Genomic DNA, 22,355 nt, shown 5'->3' on the forward strand with positions numbered 1-22,355 from the left:
TTTTCTTTTTTTTTTTTTAAGCCTTTAAAAACGTCCAGCACTGAGATAAAGGCAAGGTGAAAAGTGTAGGAATAAATTAAATGGCACAACCTGGTTGCTGAATAGCAGAAAAGGCAAGGAGAATGGCAGAACAAGGAGGATAAGCAGGTCAGACTGGTAGAGCACAGGCCTGGGAGAGAAGCAAAACATCCTGTTTTCTCCAGTTCCTTGTAGTGAGCATCTCTGACCAGCCTTGGAATGAGTTTGGTTTGGTGTGGTGTACCTGCAAACAGACCAAGCATTAAGAGAAAACACAATTCTTTGGGGTTTGACCTGGACACAGCAAATATTCGTGGGAAACAAAAGGTTAAAAGGGAAGAAAACCAGGTGAGTAGCTAACTGTAACTTTTATTGATTAAAATAACAGGAATTGGGAAAAATAGGATTTTTTTTTATAAAACCCCAGGGATTAAGAATTCCCAATGCACTATGAGGACAAGCCAAAAGGATGACCAGAAAGATGAGAGTGCTGCTGCCTAAGTGTTCAAGGTTCTCTCACATCCTTTGTAAATAGTTGGCATACAGAAGTTCAGCTCTCATTGTTCCTGAACAGTCTAAGCACCAGAACTGCTCCAGCTTCCCCCTTTTCTGTTAAAAATACACTCACAAACAACTTATGGAAATCTAAGCAGACTTGGGTAAATTCACAAGGCTTCTCAGAGTTAATAACTGAAAGCTTCTGGTGGGTGTATTTATTATTCTCAGCATTAGCAAGATGGAATCTCTGTTTAGACCAGTTCTTGTTGAAATTAACATGGGGAAACTGGAGCATTCAACCTTTTTATTTCAACAAAATACCTCTTTGGACTTAATCTACAAATAAATCTTGGTTTATCATCTACCAAACTGCCTAAGCAGAAGCAGAGGCCACTATGAATCACATGTTTGATCTGGTAGAGTGATCTCATGCCTTTATGGCAATATTGACTTATAGGGCTGACGAGTGTATGAAGGTGAATGTGTTAAAAGAAAGCTATTTTTCAAAGCATTGAAATTTCAGAATATCCTTACTTTCAAAGAAGAAACAGTGAAACAGCCTAGTGGATAAAATGGGTGAAATTTTATAGAATTTGAAATTTGATTCAGACCCTGATATTCTTTCCCCTTCAATGCTTGATAGAAAAATCCTGTTAATGTAGGATAACATACACTAATAACATAAATCCATAAACATTACATTTTAATTTAAAATACAGCATAAGGAAAATTTATTTATTGAGCTCTCCCAGACAGATTCCCAGCTCTGAAGATTTTAAATACCTGGTCTGAATCAAAGTGTAGATGGAAAAGAATACCAAGATTAAAGATGCGCTGACCTGGGTCTCTTTCAGAGCAACAGCTCTTGAGGGCTCTTCAGAGCCTGACCATTACTCTTACATAGTTCTTGTGTCTCTGTCCAACTCCATTCAGTTGTACTTACAGAGGAACTTCTTGGTCGGTGCTTCCTCTGTGGGAAAATCACAGAATGTGAAAGGAGGCAGGTACTTGTAGGACTATTAGGGGGAGCATTAAAATATTTTTGAAAAAGATGGGATTTTTTATTTTTTTCCTTCTCCTTTTTTTCCTACCACACAACCTGTGATGCAGTCTGAGCTTTTTTTTTTTTTTTTTTTTTCCCGCCTTAAATAACTTCAAGGCAACAAGATTTCCAGCATAAAATAAGTGAGGGGGAAAAAAAATGAAAGAAAGTAGCCGTGTAGGAGGAGCGGATCAAGGCGCTGCTGAGCAGGTGCGCGCCCTGAGGGGAGGCGCGGTGAGGGCTTCCCAAAGCCGGGGCCAAATAAAAGACAAAAAAATGAACCGCAGCAGGTAACTCCAGCCGGCGAGGGTCAGCCGGGAGCTGCCCGCATTCCTTCACGGCCGCTGTCCCGGACACATTCGCTAAATCCCCTCCCGGGCAGGGTGCCTGAGGGGACAGCGGGACCCTGGAGGGGGCGGGCGGGCACCTGACGGACCGGGCGGGACCCTGGAGGGGCGGGCGGGGCTCCGGCTCCGCCCGCTCTCCCAGGCTGCTCCGCGCCGCAGCCGGGGAGGAGGAGCCGCTTTATCGGGAGCCCAAGTGGAAATTTCCCCGTCAGTTGCCGGCTCCGCCGCGAAGGGAGCACCAGCGAGGGCCTCCTACTCTCGTGTCCCCGTGTCGCGCCGCGTCCTGCCCGCTGTCATGTCCAACTACATCCACGTCCCGCCCGGCTCGCCGGAGGTGCCCAAGCTGGACATCACGGTCAGCGAGCGGGAGGGGCCCGGCTACCGCCAGGGCGCCCTGCAGCTGCTGCGCCGGCTGCGCCCGCACTGGAGACCCGAGGAGGTGACGCTGCAGGTACGGGGGTCCGCGGGCCGCTTGGCGCGGGGCTGCGGCAGCCCGGGCCGGCAGGGCGGGGAGCGGCAGGCGAGGCAGGGGCGAGGGCGGGCGGCCATTGTGCGGGGGAGCTGCCGCCTTGTTTCCTCCCCTCTCTCCCTCCCTCCTTCCCCCGCTCGCCGCCGCAGCCCCCTGCGCGGAGCCCCATTTGCTGGGCGGCCCGGCGGCGGGGCGGGGCGGCGCGCAGCATCCCCGGCTGCCTCCTTCCTTCCTTCCTTCCATCCCTCCCTCCTTCCGTCCTCCTCCTGCCGTGCCCTGCCCGGCGGAGCTCGGCTGCCCGCGCCGGCGGCGGGGAGCGCTCCGGGGCCGGGCCGAGGGAGGGCGGGGGAGCCGCCGTGCCTGTGCCGGCTGCGTGAGCCGGGGCACAGCGGGGCACGGCCGGCCCAGCGGGGCCCTCCGCCGCCCGGGGCGCTCCCACGGGCGGTGCGGCCCTGTCGGGTGCTTCCTGCAATAAAGACCACAGTAAATATCTGTCTTGTGCTCGCATCCGGCATGGGGTTCGGGCCCCGCTGAGGCCCGCGCTCGCTGCTCCTGGCAGAAGCACCGCTGCTGTCTCTGCTGCTCTCTAGGTGAGCAGGCACTGGGACTTATGACGAGTCATCTGCCGGAGGATTGGCTGCTTTTGTGCTTCTAGAATATACTGAACATGGCCCCTGGACTCAAAAACTCCAGCCAGTTTGCCTGGCGGAAATAGCGGTTCAGCCCGTGGTTGGTTGGGCGCTTTATTATATGCTCGGCTGTGTTATTCAGCAGCTGTTATTACGTGGAGGTGTCTCATCTCAATGAAGTTCCCCTTTGGAGAGCTGCTGAAGTAATTTGTGTAGGAAAGCTGAGCACCTTGAGGTAATGGCATATAATTTGACTGAAATTTTCTGGTGTCTTGAAAGAAAAATGGAACTCGACACATGACAGTTCAGTTAGCATGAAAATAAAGCTAGTGAGCTTTTCCTAAGTAAGTGTTTCAGATAGTGGCCATAAGTTATGCACAATCCCAACATCTCAAGGTGAGATGAAAATAACTTTTTACAACATGTAAAACTAAATGAGGTTGTTAAAGTTGGTAGAATATCTTGAGTTGGGAGAGGTCTATAAGCATAATCCAATTTGCTGCTCCTTGGAGGGCTACATAAAGTTATGAATAGTTTTATTTTTTTGGTTCTCTGATGACTGCATTCTCAGCAAAAAAAAATTATGTCTTTCATTCAGGTTTGTTGAAAAATGAAACCAAAACATTATTTTGCTAAGCAGGGATGACTGTCCTTTTGGTAAAGGGGTAGTAGCTTTAAGAAAAAAAATGTTCCTTCCTTTTGCGGCTCCCTTTGCAAGAAACAATTAACAGGATAAAAACCACCAGTACCATTGGTGTGGAACAGTCTGTTGTTTGGTCACATGGAAGTGAAGTAGGAGATCACTGTCTGTGGTTAGAGGTTTCTGTCTAGAGGATGTCTTGAGTTTAGTTTTAAGCAAGTTACTGTAGGAGCACAGCCTCTCAGCTCGGCGTTTCCCTTTGGAACAGCGGAAGAGGCTCTATTCACAAAGCCCTCAGCCCTGGCCTGTTGTTTTTAACTCTCTGGCTGCCGCAGTGGGCGAGCAGGAGCAGCAGTGCCGTGCTTTGGAGCCGGCTCCAGCAGCAGCCGGAGCGCATCCACGGGGCACCTGCAGGGCACAGACGGGTGTGGGCTCCCTGGCAGTGAGCAGCAGCAGGATGCCCCGGAGCCCTCCCTCCAGATGGGTGTGTTCGGGAGGGAGATGAGGGTGGCACTCCTGTCAGGAAAATACGCCTGACTAATCTGAAACAGCAGAGTGGACGAAGAATGGGTTTGATGATAGCACAGTGATGGGTTTAATGAACTACTGCTGCTTCTGCAGGTGAACTCTGCCATTTGCTACCTTTGCTCTTAGTAATTCTTGGGTCAGAACACTTAGTAAGCAGTTGAAGAGTCCAGAGTTTGATTTGAAAAAGTTAATTAACTTCTCTTGCAAAAATTTACTGTTGTGTGTTAACTTGTTTAGTCAGCTAAACAACTTTGAAACTGTAGTTAGGATAGGTTAATGCTTAATCCTTGCTTTCCCTAAGATTTATAAGTACCTGATATCAGGAATATATTTTAACATTTGAATTTTTTTTGCACCATAGCATCAAACACAAATGTAGGATGGAGGATGAAAGTAAGCACTGAAGGTATTAATTTTTATTGCATTATTTATCAGCAAGGCTATAACATCAGAAGCATCACCTGTTACTTTTTGAAACGGAAGCAGCTACACTGTAATGTATCTCCTTTGTATGAAGTTATAGGTGAATTTTGTCCCTACAGGCCAGTACAAATGTTCAAGTTACCCCACATTGCTAGGGAGAAACAGAATTTTTCTGCCTGAGCACTCATCTTCGTGTATGCTGTGCACTTGTCAGCTGAAAATGTCCCAGGAACTGCATGGAGTTGGGTGCTTGATTTCCCAGATCCTGAACGCTGAGGTTTGCTTTCTCTGTGTTTTTTAGCAATTGCAATGTTGAGCAGTTCTGGTTGGAAGTAATCTTTGGAGGTCTCTCCCAAACTTCTGCTGAGAAACTCACTGCTTGTTAAATTCAGAAACTGGCTGTTGTGAACATCAGAAACAGGGTTTTTAATTTTCATTTAAAAATGCTCTTCTGGCTCAAAACAGGCCTTCTGAGTTTTGTAAACTTGCCTGAATTTTGACAGTGGGCATTCCACTTTTTATATTCTGCGTGATTCTTAATGAAATATAAAAACTTAATTGTCTTTACTGCTTACTTTTTAAAAGAGGTTGTATTACCCTTCCTATGCAAAAATGCGCTCACAGGTTGGATTTTTTTTCCCACCTTACAAATTCCTTGTTTTTTCCCTTTGGTGGAGGTTCAGGGAAGATGGGTGTTGGCTTACAGTGTGGGAGAATTAGTTACCCCTTCAGCAGTGCTGATCCAGGATTCTTTTATCCCATGACTGTCTGCCTCTTGTAAGTCTGGTGGCAAAGGAGGGTTCAGTAGGATAATGCACAATTTCTCCTCTGCAGTGTAATGTTACAGTGCAGGGAAAACCTGCACTGTGTCAGAATTTCTTCCCATTCTGAAATAATATTTAGTATTGAGAATAAAGGCTGCCTGTTTCTTATTGGTGAAAAGGCTTAATACCAATAGTGTTAATTTATACCATTATTTGGGTAGACCAGAATGGTATGGGTAGGAAAAAAGTTGTTGAGGAATCATTCAAAGATCTAAAATAATGAAAATGTTAAGCTGGCAAACAGAGCTCCTGTCCTGGATGTAACCTGAGGAGAGGTGGAAAGAATTTGTTTTGCAAAGGGGATTAAATTTTTCATAAAGACACTCCATAACCTCCCCATGCAAATCCTGCAAGCAGCTATCACCTCCAAATAAGTTGGATTAATTTGCTTTTTTTAATTCTCTGAAATATTTGGGTGTTCCTTGTTTTTTGGTACTGTGGTTTTTTTTGGTTGTGTTTTTTTTTTTCTCCTGGATTTACATGTCTTTGCACTTACCAGCACTTGGCATGATTTTGCTACTGCAACACTTTATAATTTGCAAAGATTTGTTCCTGCAGCTATGAAATGTGAATGGGATGGACCCAAGGCTTACAAAAAATTGTACTTTTGCCAGTGAAACAACCACCCACCTGCTTCTATGTTTACCAGCTTAGCTTTTGTCTTTTTGGCTTTGATTTTTCATCCCGACTTGCACTCTAGCTTTTCTTCAGGCAGTCTTCTCTGTCTGCTGATTGAATTTATTTGCTTGTGTTGATCTTGATATCTTTTTATAACAAACTGTCATTTGGTTCAGAGTTCTGAACTTGTTGGAATATTTGTTAGTTTATTTAAACAGACTGAGCGTGGGTTTAAAAGCATTGAAATAATTGAAAATGTTAGCGTCTGGGAAACAAAGTAAATAAACTAACTTTATTTTGTATCTCAGTGCTGTTAACATTTTTCAAGTGAGATGTTTATTGCTCAGCTGGTTTTGGCACATCACCCGCTTGAGCAGTTGAGAAAGCACTTGCCACATAAAGAGGAAGGGCTGAATCCACAGAGAAGTGCTGATGGCTCCAAATGGAGAAGTGATGAGTGAGGAGAAGAATGAGAGAAGTCAGGGCTGCATTACTGATGTTTTGTGGAAAAGCTGTAATTTGAGGTGTGCCTTGAAGGCAGCGCCACAGTCAAGGGGAAATGGCAGCAGGGTTGGATGTCCTTGGAGGCTGGGTTGGTTTCTCCAGTCTGTTTCAGCTTCGGATGAAGCCTGATAATCCCTGTTTCTAAAGGTTTGTGTGGTGTCTGTGTGGGGCAGACACTGTAGTGGCGTTTCGTGTGAGTGATGTGCCTGATGAAATTCAGCTGTGCATGGTAGAGGGTGCTTAGTGTGACTGAGGCTGTGATTACAGGGAATCAATGTTTGTTTAGGCACAGCTTGGAGGAGTGCATGGCAAGGGAGGTAATTTATGCTACAGGCCTCCAGCATTGGAAAGGAATAGTCCAAGACAGTTCAGTTTCTGTCCCTCTGCCCCTCCCTCCCCAGCCCCCAGGCATTTCACCTCAAAATCTTCTGGGGGAGGAGCAGCAAATCCATCCTTTGATTTAGAATAAAGTATTAGGCTCTTTTCCTATTAGCTTTTTCCCAACTATTATGGTTATTTAAAAATCTGTAGCTGTTTTAGTCAGTATCACAAAATTTGTAAAGCCAATTCATCACTTTCAAAGTGTTAACTAGTTACCTGATGCTGACTGTTTTCAGGTAGAAGAATATTCTTCAGAAACAAGGTGAGGAATAAGTAACTCATTTTTTTCCCTGGCATTAAAAAAAAATAAAACCCCAAAAACCAACCAAACAAAAAAACCCAACCCCAAAGCCTTTGACATCTTGTCATGCATTCCAGTCCAGAGCAGCCCTCAGCCCAAGAGAAACCCCCACACGGTGAGGCTGAAGCGTGCGTGGTTTGTAGGCCAGGAGAGCCCTGGGAAGGTTCCAGCAGCTCCATCTGCTGCCAGCACGGCTGTGTCCGTCCTGCTGTCCTGCACAGGCCCCAGGAGCTCAGCCTCTGGCTGAACTTGGCACACAGCAGTGTGCACCCTTGCTCCCTTCCTGCTTTTTTGGCGTTTTTAACACCAAATGATGTCGCTCCTCATCATCTGACCCCCTAAATCCTGCAGACAGCCACTTTCACCTGCTGAGTGAAATGACCTGGAGCATGTGGCTCCAGAGCCTGGAGACCTCTGAATGAGGCTGGTCATGTGGGCATTTACCCAAGGCATTTTCCTGCAGCTGTACTTTGTCCTTCTTTTGTGGATAGCTACAGGAAGGCAGCTACAATAGCTACAGACAGAAATAACTAGCCTTGTTCCAAGGAGTTCAGTTCTTGACCTGTATACCTGTGGATGTGCCTGTGTAGACTATACTTTTCCAGAAAAAAGATCAATTTGGATTTAAAATACCCAGTTGAAGGTTTGTGAGCATTAAAGAATCATGTTTTGGAGTCTGTTCCTTTCTGGAGATCTTAAAGTAAGTCTGGGGTTCAGCAGCAGAATCTGGGGAATTCCTGCTGGTTTGTGCTTCAGTTTCACATCACTGTTGTGTTTTTATGGCACTGCAGTACTGTTTCCTGAGTTCCTCCTCCTGTGGATGTCATAACTCAGTCTAGAAGGGAAAAGTCAGCCCTTCTGAGTCATAAGTACTTTCTACTTTGCCCCATGACACTTTTATTTCTGTCTATTTGTTCTTGCTACATGTGATTGCAATTTCGTTTTCATTCTTCTGAACGCTTGGAACAAAGGGATTAGAAAGAAGCTTTTCATGGAACACCTGCTTATTAGATGGAAGCAGATGCATCATGTGCCCTTTCCAGGAATCTCATAACGTTGTAATAGTGCTTTTAGGGTAAGCTGTCTCAAAGGTGCTTCATGTCTTGCTTGTACCATGTGCTGCTCTCTGACACTTGAGTAGCTTAGGCTTATTTGTAGCTTTCTCACCTTGAGTCTGCATTTCATCAAAGAGTTTCTTTTTCTCTAGAAAGCCTTGGATTCAGGCTAGATCTGATCGTGGGCAGTATATAAATATAATTTCCAGAAGTGCTTCTGAGTTTAGTTTTTCCTTTGTATCAGCTCATGTGAAAGTATGTATTGAGCTGTGATAAGCACATATCAGAGTAATTAACTTTTTGTGGATTTCAGCCGTGTCAGAACCTTGCTGCTGGAGGTTTTTTATGTGTTGCATTGCCTTCTAAACCTCTGTTCTCTCGGTATTTTTTTTTTATTTTATTCCCAGAATTCTCTACTTTCATTGCATCCTGTAGATTCTTCCATCCTCTTCCATGTGGCCTTGAAACTTTGCTGATGATCTTATCCACATGATCAGAGTCTGTTCTCTGCTTTTCATGCTCAGCTGACACTTTGGCTGTAGAACTCCTGTGTTGCTCTGCTTCATTCCAGGTTATGTTTTGGGCAAGGCCTTTTAAGCTGATCCTTTAAATGGTAAAGGCGTTCTGAATAAAAGAGTAAAGTGACTATTATGTTCTTTTACTGGTGGTGGCAAACACTAGATGTTTTCTTATGATGGAATATGGAAATTGTCTGCTTTGAATTCTGTTATTAGAAAAGTAAGTGAACCCTTCTGCCTTTTTCAGAAGCAAGAGCTAAAGTGCTCCTGGGTGTAAATAATTATTTGTAGCAGCATGTTACAAATAGATGCTAATCAGTAGAGTTCCTAAATTAACAGTTGAGGGAGTCCAATTTCCTTGTTGCAGATTTCTCTTTATTAGTGCTAATGAAACTTGTTTTAAGGGGATAATAGACCTATGACAGAAGGTGTAATGTGCCCAGCAGTTTCTGTTCAACTGCATAACAACTCAAATTCTTACTGTTTCTTTGCACCAGCTCTATGAGCATATTTTTTGGTAGTATCACTATTTCTGATTACCTTAGAGCTTTTCATGGTACCGCTTTTCATGGTACCTTTTTTTCTTTAAAGTAGATTTTAGAAGCTTTCATCTAAGTATGGCAGACAAGAGATTTTTTGACTTGAACAGCTCAACAAGAATCACTTCTGCAAAGTGAACTTGATACTTTTTAAATAAATCAATTCCGGGTTTATGTTAAAAGGCACCTCCCTCCCCCCAGCCCATAACAGAACCCCACCCAAACTGTCAAGGTTCTAAAGAATGATGATGCCTGCAGGTGTGTTTGCTGTTGTTGCTGTGTGTTTTTAGCAAAAGCACTTTTTCACTGGATACTATGGCTTAGAGTAATTCCTGACACACAACAGCTCACTGCATTAGTCAGTGTTTTTGTTCTGGGCCTGCCTTGGGGCTTGAGGCAGAAGTCATATCAGAGGGTGCACGACTGGACATGAGTAAATAAGGAAATCAAACTGTTGTCATTGAACACTTAGTATTCTGATGCTGATAAATAGGTTTCTTCTCTTCAGCTGGCTTTCTGACCTCATTGCTATTAAGAATTAAAAAATGTTTGTTATCCAACTTGAAGCTGCTTTTTGCTGCTTGCTTGTTTTACTGTGAGGATGTTTTGTGGGAGGGTTGAGTTAAGAATTTGGGTTTTGAGTGCACAGAGTGGAAGAAGAGACATGACTGTAAATACAAAAAAACCCCCACATTTACATTCAAGTGTTTTCTTCATGATACTCCTCTGTCTTTAAGATTTTATTTCCTAGTGCTCAGTCTAGTAAACATGTGTGTTTGGGGGGCTTAGGGATAACTCAGCATTCCCATTGTCCTTGCTGGGGATGCAGAATTGGGTTGCTCATGGTGGGATCCCCAATAACTCAGCGTTCCCATTGTCCTTGCTGGGGATGCAGATTGGGGTTGCTCATGGTGGGATCCCCAATAACTCAGCGTTCCCTTTGTCCTTGCTGGGGATGGAGAATTGGGTTGCTCATGATGGGATCCCCAATAACTCAGCGTTCCCATTGTCCTTGCTGGGGATGCAGATTTGGATTGCTCATGGTGGGATCCCCGATAACTCAGCGTTCCCATTGTCCTTGCTGGGGATGCAGATTGGGGTTGCTCATGGTGGGATCCCCGATAACTCAGCGTTCCCTTCCTTGCTGGGGATGCAGATTGGGTTGCCCACTGTGCTGTGTGTGCTTTGCAGCTGTTCACTGATGGCATCACCAACAAGCTGATTGGCTGCTACGTGGGGGACACGAGGGATGACGTGGTGCTGGTCCGGATCTACGGGAACAGGACGGAGCTGCTGGTGGACAGGGACGAGGAGGTGAAGAGCTTCCGCGTGCTGCAGGCCCACGGCTGCGCCCCGCAGCTCTACTGCACCTTCAACAACGGCCTGTGCTACGAGTTCATGCAGGGAGAGGCCCTGGACCCGGAGCACGTCTGCAACCCTGACATCTTCAGGTGAGCTCTGAAACTCCGTGAGAAGTCTCATTTCATTGTGTGTGTAGGAAGTTGTGCCTGGCCTGAGGGACTTTTGGGGTTTGAGCAGAAAAGGTGTATTTCTGTGAGCCTGTGCTAAGCTGATGTTCACACTGCCTCAGTTCTGGTATTTCAGTGCTGAACAGCAATCCCCACTGCCTCCACAGAGCACTGTACTCATTAAAGGTCTGGATATTGTGCTTGACACTTGCACATCTTACCATTGCAGAGGTCATTGAATGGGGGCTCAACTTGGTTAAAGTATTTCCAGCTGTTTCCAAGACATTCCTTTTGTGAATAGATACCAGAAAGTTCCACTAAGAAATGATTTTTTTAAGCTGTTAGCAGTGAGCAGAAAGTGCTGATGTTGTAAGATTTTAGTTTTTCATGTGTGTGCTGAAATGTATTTGCCTAAAAATAGCAGCTAATTTAAATCAACACTTGGGAAAAATAAGCAAGAGTAGACTGTAAATGCAGGTGAAGTTTGTGTGCTGTAACTGAACTCCAATCCTTCCCCCTTCCCTACACACAGGTAATGATCCTAATGAACTTTGAGTCTTGAAATGTGCTGCCCTATGGCTGTGCTCCTCTTGTTTAAACCCTCTTTGAATTCCTGAGCTGTATTTTTTAGAATTTTTCAGTTAAATATAACATTAATTTAATTTTAATTTTTTTTAGACTCATTGCTAGACAGCTTGCTAAAATCCATACTATTCATGCACACAATGGATGGATCCCTAAATCCAATTTGTGGCTGAAAATGGGGAAATACTTCTCTCTCATACCCACAGAATTTGCAGATGAGGAAGTAAATAAAAGGTGGGTATTTCATCATGTTCTTTCCAGACTTCACATTCCTTCTGCTGCAGTTTGTGTTTGTACAATATCATCAGACTTTGTGTCGCTCAGAAGGCAGACTCCAGCTTAAAAATATTCTTCATGTGACTTTAAAATCATGGACTTGCTGCATTGTAATTAAAGAATGCTCTAGCAAAGTGGTTTTTCTTTTACAGCATCAAATTCTTAAACGTAGAGAACGTGAATAGGTAGCTGAAAATGCAGAGGACAAAATGGCCATTGAAGTGTAATCTGTGACTAGACTAAAACTCAGTGCTGATTTCCTCTGTATAGATACATGTGGTACCTAATACTGCTGTGTGTTCTTCTTGGAGGAGGTACTGGAATGGGAACAAAAAGTGAATGAAATTCATGCAGTAATTCTTTCTTTTAGTCTTTGCACCTTTAAAATGTGTGGGAGTGTATTAATGTTCTGCTTCTGATTCTTGGACTGCTGTTGTGTTTACAGCACAGATAATCCCCAGAAATTGTTTTCTGGGGAGGACAGAGAAAAACAATTGCCATAATTTGACCGCTGTTGTGCCTTGGGAAAGAATGCCCTGATTGGGGAGAGGGTCTGTTGAACTATTGGCAGGAAGAATGTAGAGAAAAGTGCTTCATTACAAATGCTTGTTATGGAGCAGGGTCCTAACTGTTAACTCTGTTTCCTTACACCTGGAAAGGTTCCTAAGGGACATTCCGAGTCCTCAAGTTCTTCAGGAAGAGATGGCCTGGATGAAGGAGAGACTGTCAAATTTAGGCTCACCAGTGGTGCTGTGCCACAATGACCTGTTGTGTAAGAATATTATTTACAACAAGAAAAGAGGTAGGTGTGAGTGGTGAGGGGCTTTGTCTGAGCTGTAATTGCTGTGCTGCAGCAGTGGGGGTGTTTTACTCACTTGTTGGGTGAACTCAGTGTGAGCTTTGGAGACCCAGTGTAATGGCAGTGATACCTGTGCTTCATTAGCTAATTCTCCTCTGCATGCTACTTTATAGAGGAAGAAAATCAGTGTTCCGTGCTTTTCTTTAATGACCTCGTGAATTTGTTAATCCCCAGCTTGCTTGTATGCCTGGGCTTCAAAGTATGTAACTGAAGGCTAATTCTGTTCTGGGTGTATAAAGCTTTTAGGAAGAAAAGATCGTGCAAGTATAGAAAATAACATGAAAATTGTCTCCTGCAACATTTTGTTCTGGTTTGTGATTGTGGGGAATACCCTTTCATAATGAAGTGTCTTAGTGATATTAATTACTGCATTCAGTAGCTCCATTTATTTTCTGCATGAGGTACACAGACATCTTGAAGGATTTCTTTTGTAAATGCTTTGTTTAAACAATTGTAGGCAGCACACATCTTGGCAAAAATTAATTAGAGTTTTGTTTCTATTACTATACATTTAACTCATAGTTCAAGTTATTGAGATCTGTTAAAGCTTCCATATAAACCCACAGCTAATTGATTTTAGTAGTTTGGGGCTTGGTTACTGAGTGAATCAATCAGGAATTAAACCAAGCAAGGCAAACTTGTGACACTAAAATGGCCACTGTGCAGTAAAAATACACCATTTTCCTCCCATTTCAAATACCTGAGCTCAGCTGAATGTGACTAATCAGATTACAAGGCTTTCTCTTGAAACAAGGATGACACATTCCTTCTAGTAGCTGCATATTTTTGTGCCAGTTGAGTAGGACTGTTGGTATGTAAGTTATGTGCCTTAACTCCTAAAGAACAAGAACAAAACCAAGCTGGTGCTGGTTCCAGTATGAAAACTGGCTGTATGTGCTAACACATTGAATTCTGCATCACCATATGAACTGAGGGAATAAACTCTTTTGGTGGTTTGTGTCCAAGTTTCCCTCTGAGTATTGCTACCTTTGAAGGCAATTGCTGTAATTTATATATGCCTGTATGTGTGAATGCACACTAACAATGCCAGTAGCATAAACTTTAAATTCTGTGAATTCAGTACCAAGCTTGAGAGGTTTTACTGAGCTTCAATGATGGACTATAGCTCTTCTTAAAAAGAGAAAGGTGGGGAAGCATGAAAGGTGTGCATAAGACCAGACTTGTGGTCTTACACACTTGGAGTTGTGATACTGTAGTACCAGAACGAAATCTCTTTTTACCATGTGGCTTTTTTAGTGCTGAAATTGCCTTGGCTTTTAGCATTCCAGAGCAGACCCACTGAGATAAAAGTAATTTCTGTAGTCACTTTTCATAGCAGATGCAAGCAACACAAAGAAAAAGATCTGAGGAATCCCTTTCAAAACTTCCCTGTTGTGGTCGATAGGCTTGAAGCTCCTAATTGGAAAAACAAATGCTGTGTGCTTTTCTTTTTGTAAGCAGAAAGGGGGAAAAACAATGCCAGCAGTGCATCCCTTGTGGGCAATCCTGCAGTAACAAGTGTGTGTGTTTAGAGTTTGGAGACTGGGTGGGGAGAGGGAGGTTTGGAAAGTACTTAGCTTCAAGCAAGCTGTAAACAGCTGGGGGAAACACTTGGAGATGTGAAGTAAATATGTTATTAAACTTATGTTTGAACACTGTACGTGTACTGTGTTGTGAAACTTGTGCAGTCTGGGTACAGCAGGGACCATTTTCATAGTAACCAATCCTCAATGCCATCTGTAGAAAGCATGGTTGTCATTTGGAAGCTGTTTTTTATAGCACACTTTTTACAGAGCATCAGCAGGAAGCTCAGCTTTAACTGTAAAGGAACATGTATAACTGGAATTGTGTTTGGCAGAGCAAAAGCTTTTCTTGGTATAAAAGAAAATTGTGCAAGAGCACAAAATGTAATCTTTTAAAAGATGAGCTCCACTAGGCATGGCATCCAATTGTCTGAAGGTAGTTAACATTTTTGGTGAATGCAATACTCTGACTAAATTCACTCTTCCATCTAGAAAAGCCTCTCTGTGTCCAAAAGACCTTGGTGACCCTAAACTGAAAAGAAGAGAAAATGGATTTTCTAGATTAGCTACTTTATTTTTTCTTTATTCCTCACTAAAATCTGTGCAAAACTGGTAGTATTGTCTGGCTTTTCAGAAGCTGTCACAAAGAAAACATCATTTATTTGTTTTAGTAATACTGTATTTATAATTTTGTTTTTGAATGCTTAATTTGCACATTTACTGGTTGGAGGGATGTGTGGGGATGTGTTTAAGCTACAGACTATCAGGATGTACTAGGACTTGTGTCCAATGCAGTATGAATAATTTTGGCTTGTTCCTGAGCTTTGCCTTAGACTTGTCCTCTGCATTAAATTCACATCAAGTTTTCAGAGTTGGAAGAAAAATCACAGTCATGCCACATACTGCTTCTAAGCAAAGTCAGTCTCCTGTCCTTATTTATGAGCCTGGAAGAGCATGTTGAGTGTTAACTTCATTTAATGGAGTCTCACTCATCTGATTTGAATTTGTTCCTGCTGTGGCTGAGAGAACTCTGCCTCTTGCTGTTTTGCTAATGTCCATTCTCAGTCACTCAGGATATGGAAATCTGCAAGTGGTACTTTACATAACTTATAATTATCACTGTCATCTACCCCTTGAAGGATATAGTTCAGCACTTCACATTACTTTTTATTGCAGTTTTCACATCAAGAATATTCAAAATACGCTTGAAGCTTGGTGCTGCTTATTTATAGACCTTGTGTTCTGATGCTCCTAAATTTGTCTGGTTTTTGTGGTTGTGTTGGTTTTTTTTTCCCAGCGTGACCTGGGAATTTCCAAAAATACCTGATATTTTAAGAGTATTGAAATACTTGCTGTTCAAGATCCAGCATCAGAGGTTGTTTCTGTTTGTGTGTGTGCTCTTTTTGCATATATGAAAATCAGCTGGCAGGGAGTTTTGTGTAGGTAGATGGATAGTTTTGTTCTGTTTATTCCCTCTGCCTACCCAATGTTTTCTATGATCCTTGGTAGGAGTGTGTGGGTGCTCAGTGCTTCTGAAGATGGAGGCTTCTGCTTTTGATCTAAAAACCTGTTTGTTTTGCTGAGCTCTTTTGGGTATTTATAGCTAAAATTATCCTTTGGGTGGGTGAGCTGTTTGTGAATTTCCAAGCGTGTTCCTAGCACGGATCCTTGACTTTGAGGCTGTTTTCCAGGGGCTCAGTGAGCAGGATGGGACAGAACTCAGGGTCCATCCCTCAGCTCTGGTAGCTGCAGCCAGGACTTGGCAGGGGAGGTGCTTTCCCTGTGAAACCATTGGAAAGGAAAAGCAGCTGGCAGGAGAGGTGTCCTACCTGTCAGATCCCTGAGGAGATCCAGCAGATGCTTTGTTGGTTGCTGCTTGATCTGTGTAAAAGTGCATTTCTGGGACATGGAATATAGTGAATTCTGCATCTTCCTGTGCCTTCTGTGGGGTGTGTTGCATGTTGTCTGCCCTAGGAAATGCCTGCAAAAAGAAATATGTTTCAGCTTGAAATATTCCCCACTCCTGACATGTCTATTTCTGTCAATAGCCATAGCTTCTCCAGAGAGCTTGTTTTCAAATTTTCTCATTTCAGTAAAGCACAAATACACTTAGGCCAGTGTCTCTTGCTCTCAGGAATATTGATGGGATGTACAGTTTGTGTATCTTTTGGAAACCTTGAAACAACAGCTACCTGCTAAGCCAGTAACGTCAGCCAGGGCTTTTAGAAGTGCCTTTCTCATATGAACTGCAGTAAATCTTAAAATACATTTATTTTAATAAATTTAAACAGTGACTGCAGACTTTCTTCTGCTTTTCCTAAAGCAGGGCAGATGTATGTGTGTATACTTATATGTATAAGCACATCTATGCTGCACATTTTTGAAGCAGCAAATGTCAGAGTTTTTGCTTTCAGTTCTACAGAAAGAACTGTGCATATTTATTTTGAGCAGTTGTGCAAAAGCTAATTTAAAAGGTTGAGTTGCACAGTAGTATGAGTCTGAAATGGATCAGTGTAAATGCAAAGCTTTTTTTTGCTTTGAACTTTTGTGTTATCAAATGGGAGTTTGCCAGGTTTTCTCCATCTGCTACCCAAGGGCTGGGTATGTCCTTGTTCCTGCTTTGTGAGGACAGTGCCTGGTAACAGCCCCACCCATATCTTGTTAGCTTCAATTTCTGCTTCTGTGTAATATTCTTTATATCTGGAAGTAAGTTGTTTAAATGTAATTAAAATTTCATGGTGGCATCTAGGGATGTTCTAGGTGAAATCTGCTAATGAAAAATTTAAAGTATTTATGTCCATATTTTACTAGCAGACTTCCACCTGCCGTGTTTGGACTTTAGGTGAGGAAGGAAGATAACAAACCTCTCAATACAAGTGATATTAAATGTCTGGGGGCAGAAGAGGGTCAGGAGATGACTTGTGTAGCTGAACATCAGCCAGGGCTGGGATTTTAACTGGCTTTAGAGGTGTGTGTGCTGTGAAAAGCAGCGCAGGGAGCCAGTGGCAAGGGCAAGGCTGGGACCCTGCCAGTCAGGCAGAGCACAGGTGCAGCTGTTTAATTTCAAGTGCTTAGACAAAAAGATTTGTCCATCTGGAAAACATAATTGTATTAAGAGTTCAAGAATGGCAAAGATGAACTGCATAGCAAAGAACACTTCTAACAAACTTTTTCTGTGCTGACTTGGTCAGGACATTGGTGAAACTATTTTACTTGAGATGTACAATATTCCTAAATCTTAAGGAGGCAGTGTAAGGCATTTAAAATCCTTAGTCTAGGAAATACATACATAATGTACTTAATTTCAACATTGTTCTTGATTTTCTTTTTAGCCTAGAGTTTTAAGTAATGTTAAAAGAGTTTTCATTGTAATAGAATGAATATTTTTGGTAATTAAAGAATGCAGGTAGTGATAAAAAAAAAAAGAGTATAGGGAGGGATAAGGGTGCAATGGTGAAAATTACTTATTTCAGTATAGCAGTGAGAAATTTAAGGTTTTACTTTTTAATGTTCTAGTGCAAACAGATCTTCTGTTAACCCATTGCTTAATTTCCTGTTTTTTTAGTATTTTTGCTGGTTTTCCTTAGGATACAAGAGCTCTAGTTTTACCTGATCAATCCCATTTACATTTTGAGTGTTCTGTGTGCTGTGGACACTCTTGAGCAGCTTCAATGCATTTTCCCCAGCTTCAGTGCAGGTGAACATAGTTTGGAAATATTTGGGGCTGTGTTTGCTGCTTGATCAGCCCTTGTTTGCACAGTGCTACATAGTTTGGCAGCTTTGGCCACCTTGGTCTGATGGTTTCTTGAGGCTGGTTGAATCCAGCCTAAAAAAAGCAACAGTTTGGAGTAATCTTGCTCTGTAAGAGTGGTAAAGGAAACAGGAAGTATCAGTGTGTTGCAATGTGCTGGTCCACTGTGGCTGCACATTTGTGTGGTAAATAAACAGGACTGTTATTTTTAGTCAGGGAGAAGCTGATCTGCTATTTCTACATAAAGATTAAAGAAAGAATGTGCTGCTGTACTTCTCATTTTGAGAGTAAGGGAGGCCCTCATGTGGTAGAATTTAAAATTGAAATTCTCCTACTCAGACCTGAAGCAGAGAGAATGGTAAGCTCTAAACATAAGAGCTTTGCTGAATGAATATTTACCCTTCACTATCTCATATTGTACAAGTCACAGCCTTACCCTGAAATGTCTGAGTGCACACAACTTGGTACAAATGGGTTTGTGGTTTGTTTTCCCCAGAAATCTTGTAGGGACACCAGAGGATCAGGGCTGGTGCTTGATTTGATGTGGACTTTAACGTTGCTGCTGTTGTCTCTCACACAGGGGATGTGCAGTTCATAGATTATGAGTACTCTGGGTACAACTACCTGGCTTATGACATTGGAAATCACTTCAATGAATTTGCAGGTGAGAATTGGGTTTCTGAGGTGAGAGTTGACTGGTTTTACTAAAAACCCCAGCAAACTCATTCTTGTTTTTGTTTGTGTATCTGGTTACATGCTTACAGCTGTCAGCTCAGGATGTGTTGGTGTCTCATTTTGCAGACCAGTTGTGCCCTTCCTTTGCAGGTCTTCTAGGCCAGAGCTGGAAACATCGTGTCCTAAGTTCTGATAGTTAGATAAGCTCAGAACACACAGCTTTCACCCTCTCCTCCTGTGAGGTGGCACAGCAGAGACAGCCCACTGTCCTGAAATACTGTGGTGACAGCATCCTGGGGGATTCCACGGTGCCAAAAGGCAGGATTCTGTGTTTGGTGGTGGTTTTCAACCTCTGCACCAAGTACTTGGCCTGTCCCAAAACAAGAAGTAAAGGCTCAGACTATGTCATAGGGAAAAGGTGGGGTTTTAGGAATAAGGTGTTTTTAGATTAATTTATTAACTAGCTCAAATTTTTTACAGCAAGTGCCCATTCCCCTTACTCCATAAAGGAGAAATGACCTTACGTGTGTGCTGTACTATTTCAGAGCATGGGCCAGCAGGGAAAACCTACATAATGATCAGAGCAGATGGAAAGCACACTGTGGTGAAATGAAGAGCCTTAATCTACCAATTGCTTCACAATGTTCAGTTTAGATAACTTTAAAAAAAAAAAAAAAGAAGAAGAAGAAATCAGAGTGTGTACTTGGTGATTTGAGTTGTATAGTTGGTAATTTAAAGATTTGGAAAGCAAGTTAAATTAATGAGGATTCCTGAATTCACTGTGAGTGACAGTGACAGTGAACTGTGATCCAGGCCTGGGGCTCTGGGCAGACTCCCTATAGCCTGTGACTAAGCACCTCCAGTATAGGAGGAAAAATGGGATAAAAATGAGTTATGGGCTCCTAATTCTTCCAGTGCCCTGTGGAGGAGAGAGACACACTCACTTCAGACGTGGGCTCAGAGATAACTGGGGATGCATCCGGATTTGGCTTGGGATGTTGTGGCATACAAGTCTCTTTTCCTACAGAACATGTCATATTTGATCTATTTGTGAGGCTTTTTGTTTCATAAAGCAAATACCTTTTCTTAAGCTTTTTCTCAAAGCCCATGGTGTTGAATCCCAGCATACAGGCAGACTCCATCTGGCTGAAAACATAAATTTGTAGTGTGGAACACTCTGATTTGTATGTGGGACATTCTTGGCAGCATGTAATTTAAGGTGAGGTTAAAGTAAAAACGTGGTATTTGTTCACATCAGTCTGTGCCTGTGTGTTGGGGTGGGAAGGGGCACAGAAAGGGACTACTAGTGGTAGTACTAAAGGCTTTCTCATGGTCTTCTTGTGCAGCATAAGGTTCTGATAGTGTTCTTGTCTTTTTCCTAGGAGTAAATGAGGTAGACTACAGCCTTTATCCCAACAGAAAATTACAGGAGCAATGGCTGAGATCTTACCTTGAGGCCTACAAAGAATATAAAGGATTTGGCACAGAAGTCAGTGAAAAAGAAGTTGAAGTTCTGTATGTCCAAGTCAATCAGTTTGCACTGGTGAGTAACAAACACTTGATCAGAATATTTTAAATGATGCAGAGAAACCTGATACTCTTTGGACAAATATAGTTGCTATTTTCTTGAATTTGAGTGTAGTGACATGTAAAGAAAACTTCCATGAGAAATAAAACTTTGCTGTTATATGGAAACTTGCTTCTCTGTTGCCTATTAAATATTCTCTGTAGGATATTCCTGATGAAGGAGGCACTGCACATTCAGAAAATGAGGAGATGAACTTTGAGGGAGGGTTTCTGTTGGCCTGGCAAGTCTAAGTTGGCCACAGCTTATTGTGGATCTGTGTTGAGCTTTTTCTTGTAGTGGTAAGAAGACAGAAGAACAAGGTAGTGCTTCATAAAGACATACAAGCTTTGAAAGCCTTTTTAAAATAAGATGTTTAACATTCTGTTAAACTAGAATATATGGATTTAATTTATTTTGTCTTTTGCAGATAAGTAGGTCACTCTAGAATCTCTTGCTGATCTTGTTTTGCCTAGATGATGTGACATGAAATGTTACAGCCAAAGTGCTTGTATGTTTTTTCTTCTGAGAATAACATTTGTAGTTATTTTTATTTTAATTTTAGTCCTCTTTCCTACTAATTCAAGCACTCCTCTGTTACTGCAATACCCTGAGTTTTCTGGCAAAAGCTACTGGCTGCAGTGAGGACATAGAGTTAACAGGAAGCTGATTATTAAACAAGCTTTACAAACAAGGGCTTGTGTGCTGCTATTCTTTTAAAATGTTAGTTGTTACTGTGCAATTTGGCTGGCCCATTCATTTAGGGTACTTGGAGCTGCAGTTTAGCAGGCTGCAGGTCTGTTTGAGAATAAATAGCAGTTTTTTGTCAGTTCCAAACAGTGGCCATGGTGATGTTTAAGAGGATGGAGACGTGTTTAGAGAGCAGGTCAGGACTTGCCTGTAGATTACCTGTGGTGGACACCCTGTGGCTCCTGTGTCAGGTCATGTGGGGGGCTTTGGGAAGGGAAAACTTGACAGCCAGTTCATAGATGTTGATGCAGGGTGATGAACTGCAGCTCTCTGGCCAAGTTATCTGAACCAGAGGCACAGGATTCACGTGGGCACAGATCAGTTGCTGTTTTGAGGTGTTTTCAGCTGTGTCCATGGATGTCTACTAAATTCCTGGTCAAGGGTTCCATGCAAGCTTCAGGAAGCCATTTAGGCAGTTAGTATAAGCAGTCATCTACTGAGGTTCAGGGTCTGTCCAGAAGTGTCTTCCAGAGGCCACTGTCAAGCTTATGGCCATCACGTGTTCATTTTGAGGTGTGTTAACATCATATCATTAATATGATCCATTTCAATCTCAAAGTGAGCAGAGGCCTCCAGGCTACTTGTCTGGGCTCCTAATGCAAGTAAGCCTGGACCAGATGAGAAATTTGTGTAAATGCTGATGAAGTAGAGCTTTTCTTAAAGCATTACATCTCTCTTTGTCCAAGCCAGCAGAGAAAGTGAGTGTAATTATACAGGTCTAAGGGTGAAATTGAAAATTCAAAAGGAGTTTCCTGTTTGCACTGGAGTTCAATACATGTGGAGTAATAGAAATTTACAGCAGTAGAGGTGCTGGTTACATTTCTACATTTTTTAGCATAGTGTATATAGTCATACAACAATCTGCTTAATAGATGACATAGTTTGTAAATGGAACATTGTTTCTCTTGAAAAGCAGCAGTCAGTTGCTGCTTTCAACATGAGGAGGAAGTTAGACTCCAATGGATTTCCTTGTCTGCTTGTGAGTAATTTATTCTGTAATACTGCTTATAAATCTCTTTGGTAAAGAGAGATCAAATGACTTTACAAAAAGATTGGGGTTTGAGTGTTCTCTTATAGATGAAGTTTTGTCTCTGTGAGAATATGTTTACATGTTAGATTTAAGATAAGGTTAATTTTTGCTGCTATTGTCTTTTTCTTTCAGGCTTCGCACTTCTTTTGGGGATTGTGGGCTCTAATTCAAGCCAAATATTCCACCATTGATTTTGATTTTCTAGGGTAAGTGTGCTTGCCATGTACAATCACGGGGTACTGAAGGGTGGAAGGGACTTGTGGGGCCATTTAGTCCAACACCCCAGCTATCAGACTGAGATCTGAGCTACACACCTGACCTCTCTGATCATACACTAAAACTCTTCATTTGTTAGGGAGAAGAAGGCAGTAAAAGCTGTCTGTCAGTGCTTTTTGTTGCTGAGAGTTCTCTAAATTGTGTGTCCCTGGGCTAAAACACATGGCTTTCAAGGCAAGGAACATAATGCTTTTGGGAATCAAGTGTTTTTTGCTGGGGAGACAGAGGCATGGAAGCTGAGGTGGTCAGTAAGGTGTGCTATC

The 22,355-nt window shown here is 42.6% G+C and overlaps 1 protein-coding gene and 1 long non-coding RNA gene across 2 annotated transcripts in view; one reads left to right on the top strand and one right to left on the bottom strand.

The window, feature by feature from the left end:
- Positions 1–2,067, bottom strand: LOC139585322 (uncharacterized). Its single transcript, XR_011677037.1, has 2 exons — positions 1,460–2,067; positions 1–262 (listed from the first exon to the last, which is right to left on the bottom strand). It is a non-coding gene; the product is annotated as an uncharacterized lncRNA (long non-coding RNA).
- The window catches only part of ETNK1 (ethanolamine kinase 1), a 27,787-nt gene continuing 7,480 nt past the window's right edge, over positions 2,049–22,355 (top strand). Inside the window, exons 1-7 of the mRNA XM_071418011.1 lie at positions 2,049–2,356; positions 10,526–10,785; positions 11,482–11,622; positions 12,324–12,466; positions 18,378–18,461; positions 19,855–20,015; positions 21,949–22,022. Coding sequence (XP_071274112.1) covers positions 2,201–2,356; positions 10,526–10,785; positions 11,482–11,622; positions 12,324–12,466; positions 18,378–18,461; positions 19,855–20,015; positions 21,949–22,022 — 1,019 coding nt within the window. The 5' untranslated portion in view covers positions 2,049–2,200. The remainder of the gene's footprint in view (positions 2,357–10,525; positions 10,786–11,481; positions 11,623–12,323; positions 12,467–18,377; positions 18,462–19,854; positions 20,016–21,948; positions 22,023–22,355) is intronic.

This window comes from Agelaius tricolor, unplaced genomic scaffold (assembly GCF_023055355.1).
Source record: "Agelaius tricolor isolate 1412-34295 unplaced genomic scaffold, bAgeTri1.0.p SCAF_72, whole genome shotgun sequence".
Classification (NCBI taxonomy): Eukaryota; Metazoa; Chordata; class Aves; order Passeriformes; family Icteridae; genus Agelaius; species Agelaius tricolor.